Source organism: Teleopsis dalmanni, chromosome 1, assembly GCF_002237135.1.
Source record: "Teleopsis dalmanni isolate 2A chromosome 1, ASM223713v2, whole genome shotgun sequence".
Classification (NCBI taxonomy): Eukaryota; Metazoa; Arthropoda; class Insecta; order Diptera; family Diopsidae; genus Teleopsis; species Teleopsis dalmanni.
The window spans coordinates 63,367,766-63,389,097 of NC_051846.1; the positions used below are offsets into that span (position 1 = coordinate 63,367,766).

Here is a 21,332-nt window from a genome sequence, read left to right on the forward strand (position 1 = left end):
ATTTCTACTTGAAGTCAATAATTAAGGTCACCAGGTTTTCTGCATGAAATATTAAACTATGTATTCTATTTATGAAGAAGCTGAACATAGGCTATAACACTTTATTACAGTATTAACCAAAATAGATGGGGTGTCCTCCTGTTACTAAGGACAGTAAGAGCATATTGACTGATTTCTTTCCTGCCTTTGAAACTATTTTTAATAAAGAAATTTTTCAATGCTTTAAGTAATAGCCAAGGGTAAAGATACTCTTGTAGAGGAAACCTAGAACCAATAAGACATGGTCAGGTTATTGTAGTTTAATTTTACCTATAACTTTATCATGTACCTATATGTGAATTTTTTGAGTTTAAGAAGATTCGAGTGTTCTTCTGGACATCAGATATGATATTTTTAATTATAGAAAGAAACTTCTTTGTGGTAGATTGAAAACATGTTGCACTTAGAATTATTGGAAAGATTGTCGTTCTAGTTTATATACAGAACGAAGAATTTAAACGAACGAAGTCAGAAACTCTAATTCAGTTAGTAACAAAACACTAAAAACTGCGAGATATATTAAAATACAACAAATTCTAACTTACAATACAAAAGAGTACTACAGTTAGATTTACGCAGCCGAAGGATTTTAAGATATGGAATATCTTGCTACTATATCTTCATGGGAGTACAATATACCTATACTTATAGGTGTATCTATTTAGCACATAGACTTCTCTTCAGTTGATAACACTTTAATAAAAAGTATTGAAAGGTCAAAAATAATTTTTGTTTATAACAGCATTTTTTTTTAATAAACGAATATGTTAAACAAATTCTTCTAAAGAATTTATAAATCAATTTTAATTATTAAAAAAATACAATAATTTGTAATGCAAATACATAAAGTACATTTAATCATAACTGAATGGAAAACGTTCAGCACGTTTTTTTTGCCGGAACCAGCAGATCTGTTATATTTTTTTTATTGATTCGGAATATTTAAACGATAAAAATGTGGAATTCATAGCCCAATGTTAATAAGATTGTAACAAGTATTCAATATGTTGACTCCGCAAACTAATTTATATATAAGGGAGATGTAAAAAAAAAAAAAAATTTCAGTATATCACAAAATTATATGAGTTTACTAACGGAGTGAAAAAGCCATCAATATTACATATTCCATTAAACTTAATAATCATTTCCTTAGTTTCAATAAGTCTTTTTATGTTAATAAATCTGCAAACCATAGGAGAATTATAAATTTACTCATTTGACAATGAGATGAGAAACAATAATTATGCCATTAAAATACAACTGTTGTAAAAGCTGCAGTAATAGTTGCATGCGCACAAAAATTCCAAATGAAATTATATCAGTATCGTAATCTAACGGCAAAATTATTGCTTTATCAATGGAGTAAATTTATAATTCTCAAATGGTTTGCAGACATATTCCTATAAAAAGAATTATTGAAACTAAAGAAATAATAAATAAGTATTAAGTTTAATGAAATGTATATAGTATTAAAGGTTTTTTGCGTTCCATTAATAAATTCATATAATTTTGTGATATGCTGGAATTGTATTTTTTTTCTCCCTGATATATAAGTTAGTTTGCAGAGCCCAACATTTTAAATATTTGTTACAATCTTATTAACATTGGATTATGAATTTCACATAAAATTCTACAATAAAAGCTACGACATTTTGCCTGGGCTTAAACTGGAAGATTGAATTTTTTTTATTTCAGCACGAGTTCCACTGAGTTGAAACTTTTATGAATAAAATTTGAAAGTTCAAACACAGTTTTTATTTATGAAAAATGAGTTTTGGTTTAGCAGATGAGCGTATAATTATTGTTCAAAATAATATATAAAACCATTTTAGTCATTAAAAAAAAATCAAGTTGTAAGAAAATGTAATATTTATATTTTACATTGTAATATATAAAATATATTTAATTGACATTAAACTAAGAATTAAAAAATCGTTACTTTTTACTGGAACAACACCCAACAAAGAAATAATATTTTTTTTTAAATTGAACCGAAATAAGAGCTGCTACGATAAAAAAGTATATCTTAAATGTAGATCTTCAATGTGTTGATTCTAAATTAAAGTTCTCCCTCGCAAACATGAGCACTGGCTTAAGTAAACACTGGATTAAATGCACACCTATACCTAACATTTACTCCTCTAAAATGTGAACGAATTTCTAAAACGTGAATGAAATTCTTAAATCTGAACAAAAGTTTTGGACTTAATTAGTTCACGTTTTCGAGAAAACACTGTAATGAGATCAAAACATTTTCTTTTATTTTGATATGAGTTAAAATATTTATTAGTTTAGTCTGAAGTTTGAATTCTAAAGCAAAACAATAATTAAAAACGCAAAATTCATAGCATACTTTTGTGATGAATAATGTGCATTAATGTATATTTTAAACTTTTTATTAGATATTTATAAAAAATTATTATATTTAAAATTATAAATTACATTAGAAATGTTTATTATTTATTAAAAATTACTAATCATTTGCTTAATTGATGGTTGAAAAAATTGCTGATGCAATTTGCATAATGCATAATGCAAGCTATGATTTTAGGCGAAAATAAAAATGTAAAAAAATATTATTTGAAGAGGCAAATCCCATGCTGAAAAATAATCTCGACTGTTAAACTTTAAATAAAATAAAAATATATGTGAGGAATTAAAGTAAAAAATGAAATGCAAAAGTTCCATGTTATCTTGTTATTAAATAATTTATATTAAATAATTATTGGAAAGTTTATTAAAGAAAACATTTTCTCATACACCTTATAATAGATGTATTCTTTTGACATGAATGCTCCAAAAAAACTCTTGTCTCTTAAAAATTAACGCGCAAAGCAAAAACAAAATTTGCAAAAAAATCCCATTTTTCTGAAAGTAAGCCATTGGTACTAGCTTGGTGCCAAATCTTAAAACTGATCTATTCTGAATGATTTTTGGAAGAAAATGAAAAGTTCCAGTCGGATGACAGAGACAAAAAATAATTTTTTAATAAAATTTATAAAGATGACTGATGAATTAGTAATTATTAAGAAGTTTTTAATATATTATTAATAAAGAATTTATAATTTCTCTATTATGATTATCAATAAATGCAATATATAAATAAATACAAAACACAATCGTTACAATTAAAGCAAAAAGTTATACGACAATTGCCCGAAAAATAAATCATTGTTAAGTACTGCTCATTTATTATTAAAAACTGATATTAGAAGTTTAAAAATGATATAAACGAATGCAGATCTCGTATTGTCTTCTGAAGAGCTGGAGCTATAAAAAATGTCAAATATTTGGTCAATGTATCGCTCTCTTTGTATCCTTATTTCATTATTTTTCTCCGTTATCATGGATAAAACCTAAAAAAAATGTATACTTTTATCAAAATTCAAATTCATACAATATAAAATGCTCACCTACCTATAACTTTTTTGTTTCATTCATTTTATATATATTTATATATAAAAAAAACTTTTTTACAAAATTATCTACAGGTATCCTCCCATCCGCCTAATCACTTTAGGCGCTTTCTTTTTTGAAAATCTTGGTGAACTGCAAGACCTCGCCCTGAATAGCATTTTAAGCTTTGCTAAAGGTTCTAAGTGGTTCTAACCTTTAAGTTTCTATTTATACGATAACACAATGCGGCTACAGACATAAGTAGATCCCTTGGAATCGCTGATAAAACCTAACCCTAACCTATCTGCGCCACAAATTTGTTTCAAATTTTTTTATTTTTTAATAACCGTGGTAATGTACCCTTCGCTATTATGTCTTTTTTTTTTGTAATCTATTTGAGATATTACAAACTCAGGAAATGTAGTTTTTGTTCTTTTTTAATTTGCTTCTCTAATAATCAAGAAATCCTTTTTAGTTCTCTTTCCAAGCCACAAAAGTGTTCTGGACTCATAAGTAATGCTACTGTTCTTTTTCTAGTAAGCTTGTCTACATCTCAATATCCTTAATCCGAACAGGCCCCGAAATGTTTAATATTCTTATTTAAATAATTTCAATAATAAAACTAAATATTTTTTGAGATTCACCTTTACAGGTTTCGAAATAACCGATTGGAAATTTCGATTCACTTTCGATTTTAGTGATTTAATGATAGTCTGGCTTTCACTCAAGATGGGTACAATATGGTTTCGGTAAGTTTGTTTAAGGTAAAATCAACACACGTATCATTTTCCCTTTCTGGCTAATGACTAAACACCAAACATAAGTATTTATAGCTCATATAGCCGCATACACTTGAAAGATGCCAATGTTTTGCCTAAGGATTTAAGTATCCTGTCTCCGGGTCAAAACCACTGTCATGCTCCCTTCGCAAATGAACAAACAGTCTCCATACAATGTTTTCATATATTGGTTTAGTATTTAAGTTTGAAATATTTTTTCGTAATAATTTTTGTAGTTAAACTGAATTTTAATAAAATATTTTATAAAATTAATTTTATAATATTAATTATTATATGTTTTTTTTATTCTTACTGATCTGATCTTATGTCGTTAATTTAAAGTATAAAAATTATAAATGTTTTTTTAAATAAAAAATTACATACACTAATAAATTTGTGTTAAATATTTAATTGTATTTTAATGTTTATAAAAAATAATTTATAAAAATTAATTTTATTAATTTTAATTAATTTAATTACAAAAATAATTTTTTATGAAAATTAAAATAAAATTTAATATTAACACAAAATTATAAGTGTAATTTTTTAGTTAAAAAAACATTTTCAATTTTTATGTGTTAAATTAATAAACTAAGCCCAGTATTAATAAAAAAAACGTATTAAATATTTGTCGAAATAACAACTTATATATAATTAATTATTAATTATAATTAATTATTTAATTATAATTTAAAATATATATCATATTTTTTTGAAACTTATAATAAAATAAAAATAAAAAAATAATAAATAAAAAGAAAAAATAATAAAAAAAAATAAAAGATTTTTAAAAAAAAATAATAAAAAAATAAAAACAATAAAATTATAATACAAAAAAAAAAATACCAAAAAAATAAATAAAATAATATTAAATTAAAAACAATTATTGTATATAACAAAATTTATTCACATATTAAAAAAAAGTTCTGAGAACATCTGTTAGATCTAAACGAAAAGAAAATGATAACATACATAATAGTTATTTATTTATATATATTTATTTATATATTCCTTTTAATATATAACAACGATTTTTTACAAATATACTCACTTAACTGTAACAACAATATAAAAGTCACTTAATAATTTAATAAATATTTTAGTAAAAAAAAATTAAGACCATAAGGCACTCAGATTCTCTTATAATTTAAGTAACAAATTTAATGAAATATGTCTTATAAGGAGATTTTATTAATATCGAAAGTAATTAATTTATAAATTAAATTTCTGCAATTTTAGGTTTTTTTTATTGAGTTGGTAACAAATTTTTTCCTAAAATATAAATAGAATTTATAATTTGAAGATTGATTCAAATTTTATTTATTTTAAAATTAATTATTTTGTTATCAATTATTTTATAATTAATTATTTTATAATTAATTATTTTTTAATTAATTATTTTATTATCAATTATTTTATAATTAATTACTTTATAATTAGTTAATTTAGTTACATTTTAAAATAATGAATTATACGTTATCGAAATGAGACCTATTCCTCTATTCAAAAAAAAAAAAATAAAATATAGAAGGAAATCATACGTCCTGACTTGTTGCACATATTCATGTGCTAATATAATTACTTTTAGTATAAAAAAAAAATATTTAGAATCTTATACGATTATGAAATATTTGTTAAGTACTACTACTCTCAGCACAGTTTAATTATGTCTACTTAACCTGTGTTTGCCCTTCCAGGCTAAAGTACTAATAATTACTACTGGTTTTAATTACTATAACCAATTAGGTACATCGTGATATTTGCTAATTCTAATATTTAACATTTTTATAATAAACTAGAAATATCTACATAATGACTTAATTTTAAATTAAATATTATCATGAGCTTCTTCTTTAATAGTAGTTGGTATAACACTACCCAAATGGATGTTACGCATGGAATTTCCGATTTGCACAAAAGAGGTCCCTGATGACGTTAACGAGGTAGCATTGCCAACACGTCTTACATTATCTCTATTGTCAAAATTAGTTTGAAAAGTATTTTTAATGAAGGCATTTACTTGCTGTAGATCAGTTTCGCTCAACTTCCTTATATTATTCAAAGTCTCCTGAAAATTACTATTTGGTCGAGTTGCATAATTAATATTTGGAAAATCTGAATTCGCATCAAATACTTCCTCCAATGATTGATAGATTTTGCGTTTAAATATAATTTTTTGACGTGCATTCATGATCTTCATATCTGGTAGTAGGGTGTCGAGAAATTTTACATCTACATCGGCGACAGGTAATGACCAACTATCATCTGATTTACTCATTTTCAATTCGCTACCGGAATGTTGGAGTTGCTCTTCAATAGAACGTTTACGCTTTCTGGCTGGTAATACGCGTTCATTACTTTTAGCTGCTACTTGATTATTATTCTGTTGAGCAGTATTAGTTATACCTTGTAAGTCTATGCCCATATGTTCAGTTGAAATATTTTCTAATAAATCATATTCCATATCTGAATCAATTTTAACCTGGGCCATGGGATTTGAACTGTCATTGTCTTCATATAACAATGTTACACAATCTTCTGGATCCTCTGTTAGTTCCACTTCAACATCATTTGGTGCAATATCATCCGCCTCTTCATTCTCTATATGTAACATTACTCTTCCTTTAATACCCCCTTCAGTCATGGGTTTCAATAAAAAGCGTAACTCTTCATATAAGTAGTAAGGCTTTACCCGATTCGGACCACTATACGTTTTGTAAATATTTACAGATCGAGCAAATGCTGCACGTATATTACGCCAGCGTTCCTTACATGAAGCAACTGGAAATTTAAAACAAGAAATTTAATGTCAATAAATACAATATTTTATGTCACTTTTTCGAACAACGATGAATTACACCACTCAAGAACAGTCACAGCCAAGAAAAAATCTAGAAGTTATCATTACGAAGGCAGGAAAGTGGAATAACAACTACTGGGGTACATTTGGACAAATATCAAACGAACATATACCTGCTAGTATAGTAGTTAGCAAGTAATTCCGGGACGTATAGCAGATCATCCCAAAAATGTTTAGAATCGACACATTGAAAAAAAAAAGTTGCTCCGCCTCGGCCCAGACTAATTTCAATCACCACACACAAACCACCATCATTATTTTTGATCGCAAACTACTCCTGCCAATTCCTAGGTTATATATCAACAATAACTATGACTAAGTCATTTTAATCTTCTGCTTTTCTAAGTGTATTATTTTACCATATAAATATGTTTCGTAAAATTTTGATTTACAACTTTTTAAAGTTTTAAATATCTTATAAGAACATCGCTAAATTAGCTCATCCCTCCAAACTTAGCAACGACATATTATTTATAGAGTATCGATGTCTTCAACCTTCAAAACGTATTTAAAATATACAATCCATAAGCACATTAAAAAAATTCAAATAAAAAGATCTGCTTTTGGTCTAAAACTATCTGTATAAATAGTATAAAACTATCTGCACTGACAACTGCCATTAGAGATATAAAGAAACATACATAAAACAAATCAACTTGTTCTGACAATAATCTACCAGAATTTTTAAAGAATATGTATTAGGTGTAGTAAAAAGAAATCCATTTCCTAATATATGGCTAGTTATCTGTATTCCGCGTTGTGTAAGTCCAATCGGGTTACGCTAGATTGCATTAGAAAGATGAAATTTTGTACCAGAAAAAACCGTTGACAATTTGGTAATTGGTTGACTCTATTTTGTTTGAGAGCGTGTCAACGATGGACACTAGTAAAGAGAAAATACGTCATATTTTTCAGTTTTTTCGTCAAATTTAGCATGGCGGCTGAAAATGTGAATAGTGTTTATGGTCCTGACAGTATCAACTGTAACAGCCCATCATGCGCAATTTTGGTTTCGTTTCGATTCCCGATTCTGTTCCCGTAATTTCTATGTCAACAATGCACCATACACTAGAAGTGTTCCATCAGCACAATGCTAAGTCATACAGCTTACTTAGGAAGTTCTTATGCATCCACCTAATAGTCCAGACCTGGCGTCTAGTGATTACTACATGTTCCTGTCCATGTTGAACGATTTTTCTGGTGAAGAATTCGCCGTATATTACAAATCTATATTACACATATATACATATATTACACGTATATTTATATACATGTATATGGTATATATTTATATTAAGTAATTGGGTAGCAGTTTATGTACTTGGGTAACAGTTTTCTAACCAGATTGCTTATGGTTAGAATAAATTCACATTTGGGGCATGTTGGTTGTTCATCCCTTTTAAGCAAATGGATGTGAGTTAGGTTGGAATTTCCTAGTATTGCTGTTATGATATTATCATATATATATTTTGTTATTATATGAAGAATAGATGCTATTGTTTGAATATTGAATGTATTTAATTATAGTACAAAATATAATAATATAATATGAAACAATAGTATGAAAACAATTAAGGAGTAGGTGATATACTCTTTATAGCATCTATTCTATTTTTAAAAATTTAGTAGAATGATCTAAAGCCATGGCAACCAAACTTTTTGTTGAGAGAGAAAGTAGATTCTTCATCAACATTCTTCATCGTCAATAAGTGGAAAGCAAACATTGTTTCGAGTCTTATAAGGCATGCACAAGTCACTAGATGTAAACCCGGATAATTTTTTGGCATATTAATATGCTTGGGAGACATATGTCTATCAATAACTAAGTGTTAATACATTCTAAAAAGTTTTCCTTCGTAAATGATTGAAGATTGGATAATTTCACATTTGTGAAGGCTTGCAATCTTTCAAATAATATATAACGCAAATGGAAAAAAGTAGAGGCTGTCCAATTTGTGACAAAATGTGACATGTGAGGAAGGGAGGTAGATTAGTGTTCTATATTACGTTTATTCAATTATATGCCATTTACTTATTTTAATATGTACATATAATTATGTTTTTTATATAATGAAATTAATCATAACATTGTTTACTTTGCCTCACAAAACTGATTATTATTATAACATATAACGTTAACGTCAACATATAATTAAATATCATTTACTTAATATTTATGCACATTTAATTTATTCTCGTTTTGTTTTTATTATTAATAAGTATTTATTTATATTTGATTTCCGTTTTTTTTAAATTATATTTTTATCGTTCATTTTATTTTTTTTCAATTATAACATTTTCTTTGTAAATGCCTAGGCCTGACAATATTAAAATAATCTAATATGAAAGTGAACGAACTGATGAAACTAGCGGACATCTCAAATATAGATCTTCTACGAACTGACGAGCCTAGCGGATACCCCAAAGATATATATTCTACGAACTGATGCGCATAGCGGATATCCCAAATATAGATCTTAAACATTGTTTTAAAATTTTGGTTTTAATAAAGCGGTATGGAGTAACAGAACAGCTACTACTTGAAAAAATCGGAAAGCTCAACCGCCACTAAAATCAACAAGTATCACAAGAATGTATAGTGCGTCATTTCCATGAGGGCGAGTAGAAGTGTACGTCTACAATTTATGGTATAGATTCTAAAATGACACAACTTTGCGATATGTTATGTTTGAACCTTCCTATACGATTCATTTGTCAATCATTTGTGAATTCCTGATAAATCTTAAGAAGTTTCTAAAAATTTTTTAGTTAGTTCAAAAAGATTTATTTTCAAAAAGGAAGGTAACTGTATTTTCTTAACAATTGCAGTTTGATGGGTTCAAATTGTATATCAAGTTTTCTAAAATAAAAAAACAAAAAACTTAAGATTCAAGTAAAAAAACTCCAAGTAAAAACAGAATAATTTTAGAAATTGGTGTTTGAATATTTTAAAAATATATATTAAACATAATAAATTAAATATTATTTGAAAATCAAAAACTATCTTTGTCCTAAGACAAAGAATCTATTTCACGTAAAAAGGAAGTAGGAAATAGCCAAATCCAAAATTTATTTTATTGGTCCCAAAAGTTTATTTGATTTGGACATATTTTCAATTCTTTAGAAAAAGGTCTTATAAATAAATTATTTCAAATTTAAAATACAAGTCAAACGCCCGACATGTATTTTTACTAAGCGAATTCTTGAATTGACTACGGTTCCAAGATTTCTTTTGTTTTGGACATAAGTTCAATTCTTTGAATATAAAACGGAGTACTAATGAAGAAATCGTCAAATCCAAAATTCAATTTATCAAGTGAATTCTCTAACTAACTATACGGTTCAAAAATTTTGTTTAATTTTGTCATATTTTCAAGTATTTAAATAGCAAAGAAGGTAATAGAGAAGTAATTTCTAAATCCAAAATTTTATTTTTTATAAACTCAATTCTTTAGCTGATTATACGACCCATTAGCTATTGCTTTTGATTATAATTTCAGTTCTTCGAATAAAAAGGTACTTATAATAAAAAACGTACCAAATCCAAAATTTTTTTTATCGAACCATATTGTCTAAGATTTTTGATTAATTTGATCATAATTTCAATTCTTTGTATAGAAAATGAAATGATAGGATATTTTCAAATTAAAAATTTTATTTTTTATAAACTACATTTTTGAGCTGATTATACGGTCCAATAATTTTGTTTGTTTGGGCATAATGTCGGTTCTAGAAAAGATAAAAAAAAACAAAAACCAGTATTTTTTTATCAAACAAATTCTTGGACTAACCATACGATTCAAGAATTTTAATCAACGTGATCTTAATTACAATTCTTTGTATAGAAAAAGATGTAATAGCGATGAAATTTCCAAATAGAATTAGGAATAACAGTGAGGAAATTTTCAAATCTAAAATATTTTTTTATTAATTGAATTATATCGAGCAAGTTGAGTCCTTCAGATATCTTGGACCAGTAATAAACCCAACCAATAACTGCATTCATGAAATAAATGTAAGAATAAAGGCAACAAATAAAAACTTTGGTGGCCTATTTAAAGCACTAGGTGCAAATATTAAGAATACATAAAATCTCCGATCTTAATGGTAGCAAAGTGTTGGCAGAAGCACTAAACATCAAAACGCGCAGAAAAGAAATAATAGCGGTGCATAGAAGGGCGGGTATACGTATCACATTAGCATATCGCACTGTCTCGGCGGAAGCAGTTTTTGTAATAGCAGGTGTAACTCAAATTGATCTTCAAGCAAAGGAGCGTCAAAAAGTATATAACAGGAAAACAAACGGCGAATACACTCAACAAATGGCAAGAGAAAATCAGGACCAAACCATCGAAATGTGGCAACAAAGATGGAACAATAGCACGCAAGGAAGATGGACAGCTAGATTGATACCAAATATAATCACTTGGCTCAAACGAAAATCGGGAGACACAAATTACTATCTCACTCAGATGCTGACCGGACGGATACTTTTGTAAGTACCTATACCGCATGGGAAAAATGGATTTGCCCGACTGCATTTATGGCGATGGAGACTGTGACGACGCAGAGCACACCTTCTTTTACTGTTATAGGTGGCTCACAAATAGAGAAGAGACAATAGTGCAAAGATACGTGGAGGAATTTTAAAAGTGAGGCCAAGATTCAACTAGGATCAATGCGCCACTAATAATGACGATGAATTCTAGAATTGTCCAAAAATTTTATTTGATTTGGACATAATTTCAATTTATTGTATAGAAAAGTAAGTAACATAATAGTGAGGAAATTTCCAAATCAAAAATTTTATTTTTTAGAAACTTAGTACTTGAGCTTATTTTACGCCCAAGAGTTTTATTTAATTTGGACACATTATTAATTCTTCGAATAGAAAAGTGGCTAATAGTGATGAAAATATAAAATTTAATTTTTTATTAAGTAAATTTTTCAAACAGAATTTATTTACCTTCATACAGAATTTGTTCTTCTACACAAAAAAAAAAATTATAATAAACACATTTAGCACACCTTTAAAAAAATATCTCCAACACAATAATCAAAAAGTTCTATTCAAAGCTCACAGCAGAGAATATTTCACTCATTTGCTAACAAAAAAGAAATATTAAAATATTTAAAAAAAAAAACTGAATATAAATACTTTTTATAATTATTCTGCTGGTTTAAGCATTGTTGTCTGTACGAATTATCAATACGTGAAATATCACATAAAATATTGCTTACAACGTCATCGCAACAACAACAACAATTTCTACACAACGAATGAATGTTCATGTTTGAGCAAGAAAACGACGTATGAATAACAAAAATCTCATCACAAACGTTTTCATTGAATTTAGTACGATTTTCTATTTATCACGAAGTGAAGTAACTGTAAACAAACCACATGCACACACACACACACTCAAATCTACACTCCCCACTAAAGCGAAATCACACACACAGTGCACAAACTTGCTTTGGCTCTCATAAACCTGTCACATGCGAGAGTACACACTTTCTCTCTCTCGCTCTCTCTCTCGCTGTATTCAATTCACTTTTATTTACCTGTATCATTGCATTCCTTGGCTATTTTCGCCCAGGACTTCTCGAGGATGTGCTTTCTCGCATAATCGCTGTGGCTACGATCATACATCCATGGGCAGCGTTGCACCAAACGACAAAGTTTAGCATTGGCCAAGTAAATTTGATGGCGACTGTCTGCGACGAGATCTGCTGCGTTAATTGCTGCTGCTGCCGCACTAGCTGCTGCTGTGGTGGTGGTGCGATGATGAAATTCGTTGGCAAAAGCATTATTATTGCTAGTGCGGGTATCTTTCTGTGCACCCGCGCTTATCGACGTGTTTAAATCTTTTTTCGGTGGCATTGTAACCGTTTGGTGATTTATTATTATTAAATTTTTTTGAGCAACAACAGAAAATGTTTGAGAAAAAAAACCAGTTTCAATTATAATTCATATCACTGACACCCATTCGAATGTACACATGCATAAAGTGTACGTACTTTTGGTGTGCTTGAATAAAAATTATCACACAAGTTGGTTGGTTGGTTAACTGAGCACAGCACAGCACACCACAGTTTCTTGCTTACACAAGCTGTTATCTTATGCTTTGTCTTTGTCGATGATCCGCTTATACGAACGAGTGAGTACTTCTCGTGCTACACTCAACACATCATCACAGCTATGACTATGGCTGTGGCTATGGCAAGGCAAATACTAACCAACAACACCCGTTACCACTGTTACTACAACGAATGCTCTCAATAAACTAAAAATCGAACCTGCTTGCGAGCGTCAAATGAGTAATGTTAATGATTACTCGTATTTATTATTTTGTAGGCTTGCTTTAAATGTTGTTGTTTGTTGTTATTTTGTTGCTTATTGCTCGTTGCTCGTTGCTTTGTTGTTCTATCATTGCTGAAGAGCAAATTCCAGTAATAAATTTTACAACTCTGGCGAGATATCGTTGCAATTGCTGGCCGAAGCGTTTTTGTATTGAACTTTTTTCTTCGTGATTGTTTTTGTTATTGTCATCAGTACCCACCATTCAACCACTGCGCGAATGCACGTACATATGTCTACACAATACATAATACACAATATTTTCTTATAAGATGTTGGCGATGACGTCGTCGATTTGTGATTATTTCACTTCATTGTGACTAATTCTTATTTGTAATTGATTTCTTATTTGCTTTGTGCTTATGTTGAAAAATCATTTTCTTATTTGCTACTTAGATCGTTTTATTTTTTTTTTGTTTTAGATTTTCATAATAATTTGCATATAAATTGATTTTTTTTTTTTGTTATGGAATCAAAGTACAAATAATGTCTATTAAATATTATTACTTCAATGTTACTATTTAAACTTATTAAAAACATTAAATTTATATGTAAAATAACGATTATAATAAGAGAATTCAAATATCGTAATATCACATATCGTATTAACTTGTGGATCACATAAATTTTAAGATTTTCTTAAACTAAAATATAAATATATAAAATTATTTTATTATTTTTTTAATTATTTTATTATTACAATGATTTTTTTATATGTTTTAAATCTGGCTGTCCTTAATCTGTCCCTTCTTGTTAAAAATAATTAAACGTATAATATTTTTTATTATACTATATATTTCGACTCTCTTTGAGAATCATCATCAGTTTTACGATACATCATCCTATTTGTTCCATCTCTATATCAGGGCTGTCCAGACCATATGCGATCGCGGGCCTATACAAATTAATGTACAGATTGAAGGATCGCAGAAATAAATATATACGTTCATAGTTGTTATATTAAATACGATTATAATGTTAAATTCAGTTTTATTAATTTAAATTCATTTATTTGGTATACCATAAAAATAAAATAAATTAGTTTAATTTAATGAGTAATTATAGTAGATTAAAAATATGTAGCGGGCCGCACAAATATTAGCCGTGGGCCGCATGTGTCCCGCGGGCCGTACTTTGGACAGCCCTGGTCTATATTGTACTCACATACCTGAAATCGACTAAAGTTAATGAAACTACTAAATGTTGTCCTTTATAGTTATAATAATCAACTTTCAACATTTTTCCAGATATAAATGGTGTTTGGAGCATGTAATTTTTAATATTCGATTTGTAAGCAAAAAACATATGATTTCCTTAATTTAGGGTAGTATGAACACTTTCGAAATTAACTTAATTTCATTAAGTTAATGACGGCCAAATAAAGGAAATTTGGCTGTCTGAATATAGTATTAGTGGATTTTAGTTATATAAATTATTTTTTTTCACTCTATTTTAAATTGAAAACAGTTCTTTAAATTCAAATTTAAAAATTTAACTTTTAAAATATTTTCCCGGTTTTATTAAAATCAACTGCCACTGACATATATTTAAAAAAATGTCACATTTTTGTTATCTCAACTTTATCTGTTGCTGTAAATTTATCTTACGCATAGTTGCATTTAAAATGTCCTTTAATTTAAGCCTTCATTTCAACGAAATTTAGGCCATTTTCCTTAATTTCAACTTAATTTCGCTGAATCGAAGATGAAATTAAGATTTCTGCGAAATTAAGGTGGGTCTGAACATAGTATTAGTTAACTTTATAATTAATTTTAATGTTAACTCACAAATAAATAAATAAAATATATATATACCAAGCTTTGACATTATTAAAAATTTTATTATTTATCAGTTATACTTCGCTTAACGGCGTAGTAGTAGAACGTACGCTTTGCGTCCCGGAAAAGTAGAACGTAAAGCAAAAAACTGGATAACAAATCAATTATTTACAATAATTGCTGAAATTGGAGTAATTGTTCCTACAAGTCGCAAATTTCAAACATAAAATTTATTATTATTAATAAAAGAGAAAAATAAAGAAAAACGAAAGCATTATTTAAAAAAAAGAAAAATAATAGATCAGAAGATATCTTATCCCAATAAAATGCTTCCATCCCCAATTCCTGATATTTGCTTTTAATGCTGCCATCCTCCTATCTGCTTCTTTTTGCTTCTTTTCTATTGAAGACCAACTAATGATTGAGTTTACTTTATCTTCGTCAGGATGATTTCTACTGGTTTAACAATATATATATAGCGAGTAAAGCGACTAGCATGAAAGTTGCTAAGTGTTCCATGTGGGCAGTTTCACACCAAAAATTTACCTAACTCTATCCTCTTTAAGTGTGTAAACAAGAAATTATATGATTCTACAGTGGACGCTCACAAATGAGATCGTCCATATATTAATTTCCCAACACTAACTAGACTTTGGTAAGATTTTTGCATCCACATTCACTTTTTCACTAACCATATATACACATATGAATGTAAATGTATCAGCACATTTTTGTTATTAGCGACAGAATTTTAAAATAATATACATATTCACTTTTCAACATAAAAATATTGCCAAATTCTTGCTAGTATAGACGCTGACTCAAAATCTGCTCTTATAATGTATTGAATATTTTTAAACCAAAACTACGCACTTTTTTCTTTGCTTGATGCAAAACGACTTGGCATCTTAAGCATTTTTACTCATCAGTGTCTATGTCGATTCTCCATTATATTATGATAATACGTTTTATATATGTACATACATAAGTATAATTTGAATCTCAACATATCTTTCTGAATCAAAGCAAAAAATAATATCTTCACTTATTAAATACAATATTAGTTGTAATAAATTAAGTTATTTATCTTTTTTTTTTATTACTCCTTTTATCACATTACTAAAAAGTCAAAGCTAATACTTGATCAACAGTAAAACTGAGAACGGGGAATCACCATATTCGTTAAATAATTTTTTGCGGGTGCTGCAAATAAAACCGAATGGAGTGAGTTGTTATAAGCTTTCATAAATTATAACAACTTGAAAAATAGTAGTTTTAATTTTTATGCATCTTCTGTTCCAACGGATTTTATAATGCAATTCACCACCCGACCCTCCCATATATGTACGTACGTATCTCAGGAAACATTTTGACAACAATTGTACTTACAAAATATATACATACATAAGTTGGACCGATGAGAGATCAGAAGCTGTGACAGTCGTGTATAGTAGAATGAAGAGAAAATGTAGACCTTCAATGTAATGTACTTCCTCAAATCTACCATAGTTTTTAACTTAATGCTACTACATTTAATTTAGTCGACTAATATCAATCAGTTGAAATCATAATTTCTTTCAATGTTCAAAGAACTTTTAATCTAAACATTTCGGTATTACTTTAATTAGCTGGTGTAAATACCACAAAACTAAAGAATATTCAATATATATTTTTCATATTATATATTTATATTATTGATTAAAGTTTGTTGCAAATTATTTAGTAAATAATTTAAACTAATTATTCTGAAGACCGAGAGTAATAGTAAAACAAGACTTTTACTACCAGAGATAATACTCAGTATGCATATCTGTTTTTTTTTATATTGTGATTTTACGTCAGTTTAACGTATTTTTAATTTCTATTAAGGAAAATTATAAATAACTCTAAAGCGCAATTTAATTTTTTCTATTTAATAATATGTTAATTTAATGCATTCAGCTCCATATTAGACCGTTTATGGCAATCTTTAATCTAATGGCGTTTTCGATTGGTTAATCTGGATGCAATCAAGATTTATTCTCGGTCAGTCAAATTTTGATACCCAGTCGAACATTTTTAGAGTAATCTAACATTTTTGTAGTGGTATTAGTAGACATTTATATTTTTCATAAAAGCATATGTATTGAATCAAATTACACTTTATTTGTTAAATCATATAAAACAACTCCCAATTTCAGGGTAATCTTGCTACTCTGGTAAAATATCTAGAGTGCTATAAATTAATTTTAACTGTTATACATTTTACCCCAAATTTACCAATCGAAAATAAAATTGCACTAAAAGTACATCTCAATTGAAAAAATTACCGCAGATTTATGAATCGAAAACAACAGAAGTACAAATATAGATATGCGATATGCATTTCTGTTTGCCTTATTTAAATACACATGTACATATATTACAAAAACAGTGATGCCAAATAAGGATCACAAAATAAATAAATAAAATAAATAAATAATTTGTTATTATAATTATTTAAAATAGGTTATAAATTATATAATTTAATTAAATTGAAATTAAATTAAAAAATATATTTATAATATTATTACTGTTATTATTACAACCCTGTTTGTCATAGTTTTTTTGGCAGACATGTGATCGGCAAACGCATTAATAGGTATACACTTTATCCATTAATTAATCCATTAAAGGATATACAAAGCTATTATTTCTTAATATATTTTATTTAAATTAAAACTTACCGGAATGTTGTCAACCCAATTTTCTTCATAACAAAAATTGCCTACTTCTATGCATTATGCGTTTGCTCTAATAAAAAGCTCACATGAATGTTGTTGTTGTTGTTGTGTTGATGCCAAGCCATGGCAAAGTGACAGTAGTAAATGTTGACTGCGTAGTTAAGTTATGTATAGTATTTAATAATTTATCACTGATAACATAAATAATTATGCATAAGTATCACTATCACAATAATTAAACATAAAACAAAATATTCAATAATAAAAGGACACAAATTGTAAAAAGATTTAAAAAAAAATTTTTTTTCATACGCAACAATTCTTCACTTGAGATCCAACGACATTCAACTAAAATTTCAATTATTTTGCTGCTTGTCAAAAGCCAAGCACATCGATAACGCTTCAAGCTCACCTCAACGAAACTTGTCTTGTGCAAACGTCACAGACGTTTCTTTGAAGGGTTGCATTGCGTATTAAGCTTTATACACAAAGCTTTATATGTTAATATATATATGTATGTATATATATATATATATGTATTATTTTATTAGCAGTTAAAAGTGTTTTCTATAAAAAATGCTTGTTTCACACAATTCAACCTCGTTTATTCGTGCTTTATCGTTGTTGTTGGTAAAGTTTTTATTGTTATTCTGACGAATAAATGTGAGGTGAGTTTAGCGCTGATCCTGCGTGAAGCACTGAGTGGAGTTACATTTGTGCTAACCATTCGTTAAGTTCAATTCAATTATTCTTATACATGTAGTAGTATGAATTATGAAAACTTAACCACAGCTTAGTTTTGAATTATTGACCGATTGGTAAAAGAACCTATAAATGCCTCAGATATGAGTTTCAATGAAATTAAATTATAATATAAACAATATACATATGTCAGTTGATAAAATGTAAACTTCAGTAAAATTTAATATTTTATTTAATTTCTAATCAATATTACTTTATCTTTTTTTCAAATACTAAATTCTAAACTTAATTTAAGTTTTGTGCCAAAGTTTCGCAATAATTAGAATAAGCTGATGCTTTACCTTACAATCGAAAAAATTAACATATCTGACCTCTCGATGATGTATTAATATTAATAAGTTAACAAATTACCGAGCCATCAAATGTTACAATTTTTTCGGTTTTTGGTAAAACATCAGTTGATATGAAACATTAAAGTTCCACAAAACCAAATTTTAAATAAAATTTTATTTACTACTTTACCAATATATCGATCACGTCTTAATACACTTACTTATTGAAACAATTAATTAAATTTATATTAAAATTAGCAAAGTTACCATACATAATCTATAAAAAATGACAACCGTATGCTTCAAGAATTTTATTAGTTTTTTTAAGAAGAGTTTACGGTCAGCTACGACTCATGAGTACCTTTATTAAATCCTATGTTAGTAACCATTAACGACACGGCGATCTTAAATTAACTACTCCCGTATTAGTATCCCAGTTGTAACAGCTAAGCTAGTCACTAAATAAAAAAATTTAGACAAACCTAAAATTAGAAATTCTTTATCACCTCCAACCGCTATTCAGAAATGAAAATCTCAATGCTAAGCACAGGAAACTGATATATAAGCAAATAATTCGTCCGTCACTTCAATATGGTTGTGTAGCGTTTAGCAAAGCTTCAAACACTATTATTCACCAGCTAGAAATTGCACAAAGGCTCTGAGAAGACTTTTCAAAGTTCCATGGTACATTAAGACGAACGACATCCTCAGGGACATCAAGATTGATCCCATCAAATACATAAAGGATAGAGCACTGAAATTATTTGCGAAAACTGACAGACTTACCAACACCGCGTTATCAAATCTCAAAATGGTTACAGTCTCCTCGGAGAGGTACATATGCAGATCTGAGGTCAATTATTGCTTAGTCTGATGAAGTGATAAACAATAATCTAGTCAAGGTGTAAAGAGTGGTTTAAAAAATACCTCGAGTTAAAAAAGAGTATAACTGCTTAAGTGTACTGACTCAAAACAGCTTCAACATAATAAATATGAATGGGTAGATGAAAATTCTTATCACATCTCAAGACTTACTTATTATACTAGAATCTAAATTATACTAGAAGAGCAGAAGATGAAGATGCTACAATTAAAAGCTGAATTAGTTCTTATTAGTTCTAGTCTTATTAGTTCTTATTATAATTAGTTCTAGTCTAGTAATTAACTTTCAAAACAAGTATTTCACATTTGAATTGAATGTGACTGTTCGCTGAATATGTCCCTTATACTTATAGCATAAAAACAGCCTTCCCAAATAGCTAGCATCCTATAGTAGTCCGTTTTGTTCTGAGGAAATAACACTGCTCTTAGCGGTATTTTAACTGTCTTCTTACTCCACACATATTCACTTTCATAAATACTCACTTGATTTTAAAAATTAAATTTTATATTGGCTTTATCTTAAAAATAGTATTAAATTAGATTTCAATATATATTTTTTTATACGAGTTCTACATTTTAAACCATAAACTTGATAACTCTGTTATTAGTAAATTTACAAGCCAATTTATAAAGAAATTATTATTAATGAATTTTGTATATGATTTTTTTTTCACAAAGTAATTAAAGATAAGTTAAAACAAAGTTTCTCAAAAAACAAAAAAAAAACTGAAATACTAGACGATAATGGAATGTATAACTGATTATAATGCGAGTAATGAATACGAAATGAAATAAAGATATTCTTAATCTTATCTATTTTATATGGAAATAGAAACTAAATTCTTTTTAATCCATTTTGAAGTTCAATACTAGACAATTTGTCAGATTCAATACTGACAATTTGTCATCAGAACAAAGGTCATTTTGAACAAGTAATATCAGAAATGGATAGAAAGGTCAAATTAACAAAAAATAAAAAGTTTTTATTCTTAAAAAAAATTTGTTTTTTAATTAAATAAATTTTTTTTGTTGTTTGTAAAATAATAGAAATTTTTTTTTATTATTAAAAACAATAAATGTTTTTTTATTATTACATTACTATTTTTTATCATCAAGTTAGGTTAGATATAGGCCCATTAAGCTCCTGTATAATTAAAACCTAAGCTAAGCAAAGCCTATAATGATATTTAGAACGAGGTCTTGGTGTTTTGCCAAGGTCCTCAGAAAAGAAAGCCCCTAAAGTGTTAATACGGGAGGCACTTTCTGTTCGCGCATGTACCGAACAGAAACAAAGCAGATGGGAGGCACTTTCATTATCCTCACCACAGCTGCAGCAGGTATGGTTGAAAGAGAAATTTAGTCTTCTAGCATTATTTTTTTGTTTTAAAAAAACTATATAAAAAATTTATTTTTTTTTAATTTAAGAACATAGTAAATTTAATCATGCAACAACAAATGCCTCTACAAACACAATAGTATTGAAATTTAAGACTTAAAAAAA

The 21,332-nt window shown here is 27.9% G+C and overlaps 1 protein-coding gene across 1 annotated transcript; it reads right to left on the reverse strand.

The window, feature by feature from the left end:
* Positions 1–5,724: 5,724 nt before the first annotated feature.
* On the reverse strand, positions 5,725–13,012 carry LOC119668987. The gene is made up of 2 exons (XM_038078709.1): positions 12,640–13,012; positions 5,725–6,995 (listed from the first exon to the last, which is right to left on the reverse strand). Exons 1-2 carry the CDS (start codon positions 12,956–12,958, stop codon positions 6,043–6,045), a joined length of 1,272 nt encoding a protein of 423 aa, XP_037934637.1. The 5' UTR covers positions 12,959–13,012; the 3' UTR covers positions 5,725–6,042.
* Between the last annotated feature and the right edge of the window lie 8,320 nt (positions 13,013–21,332).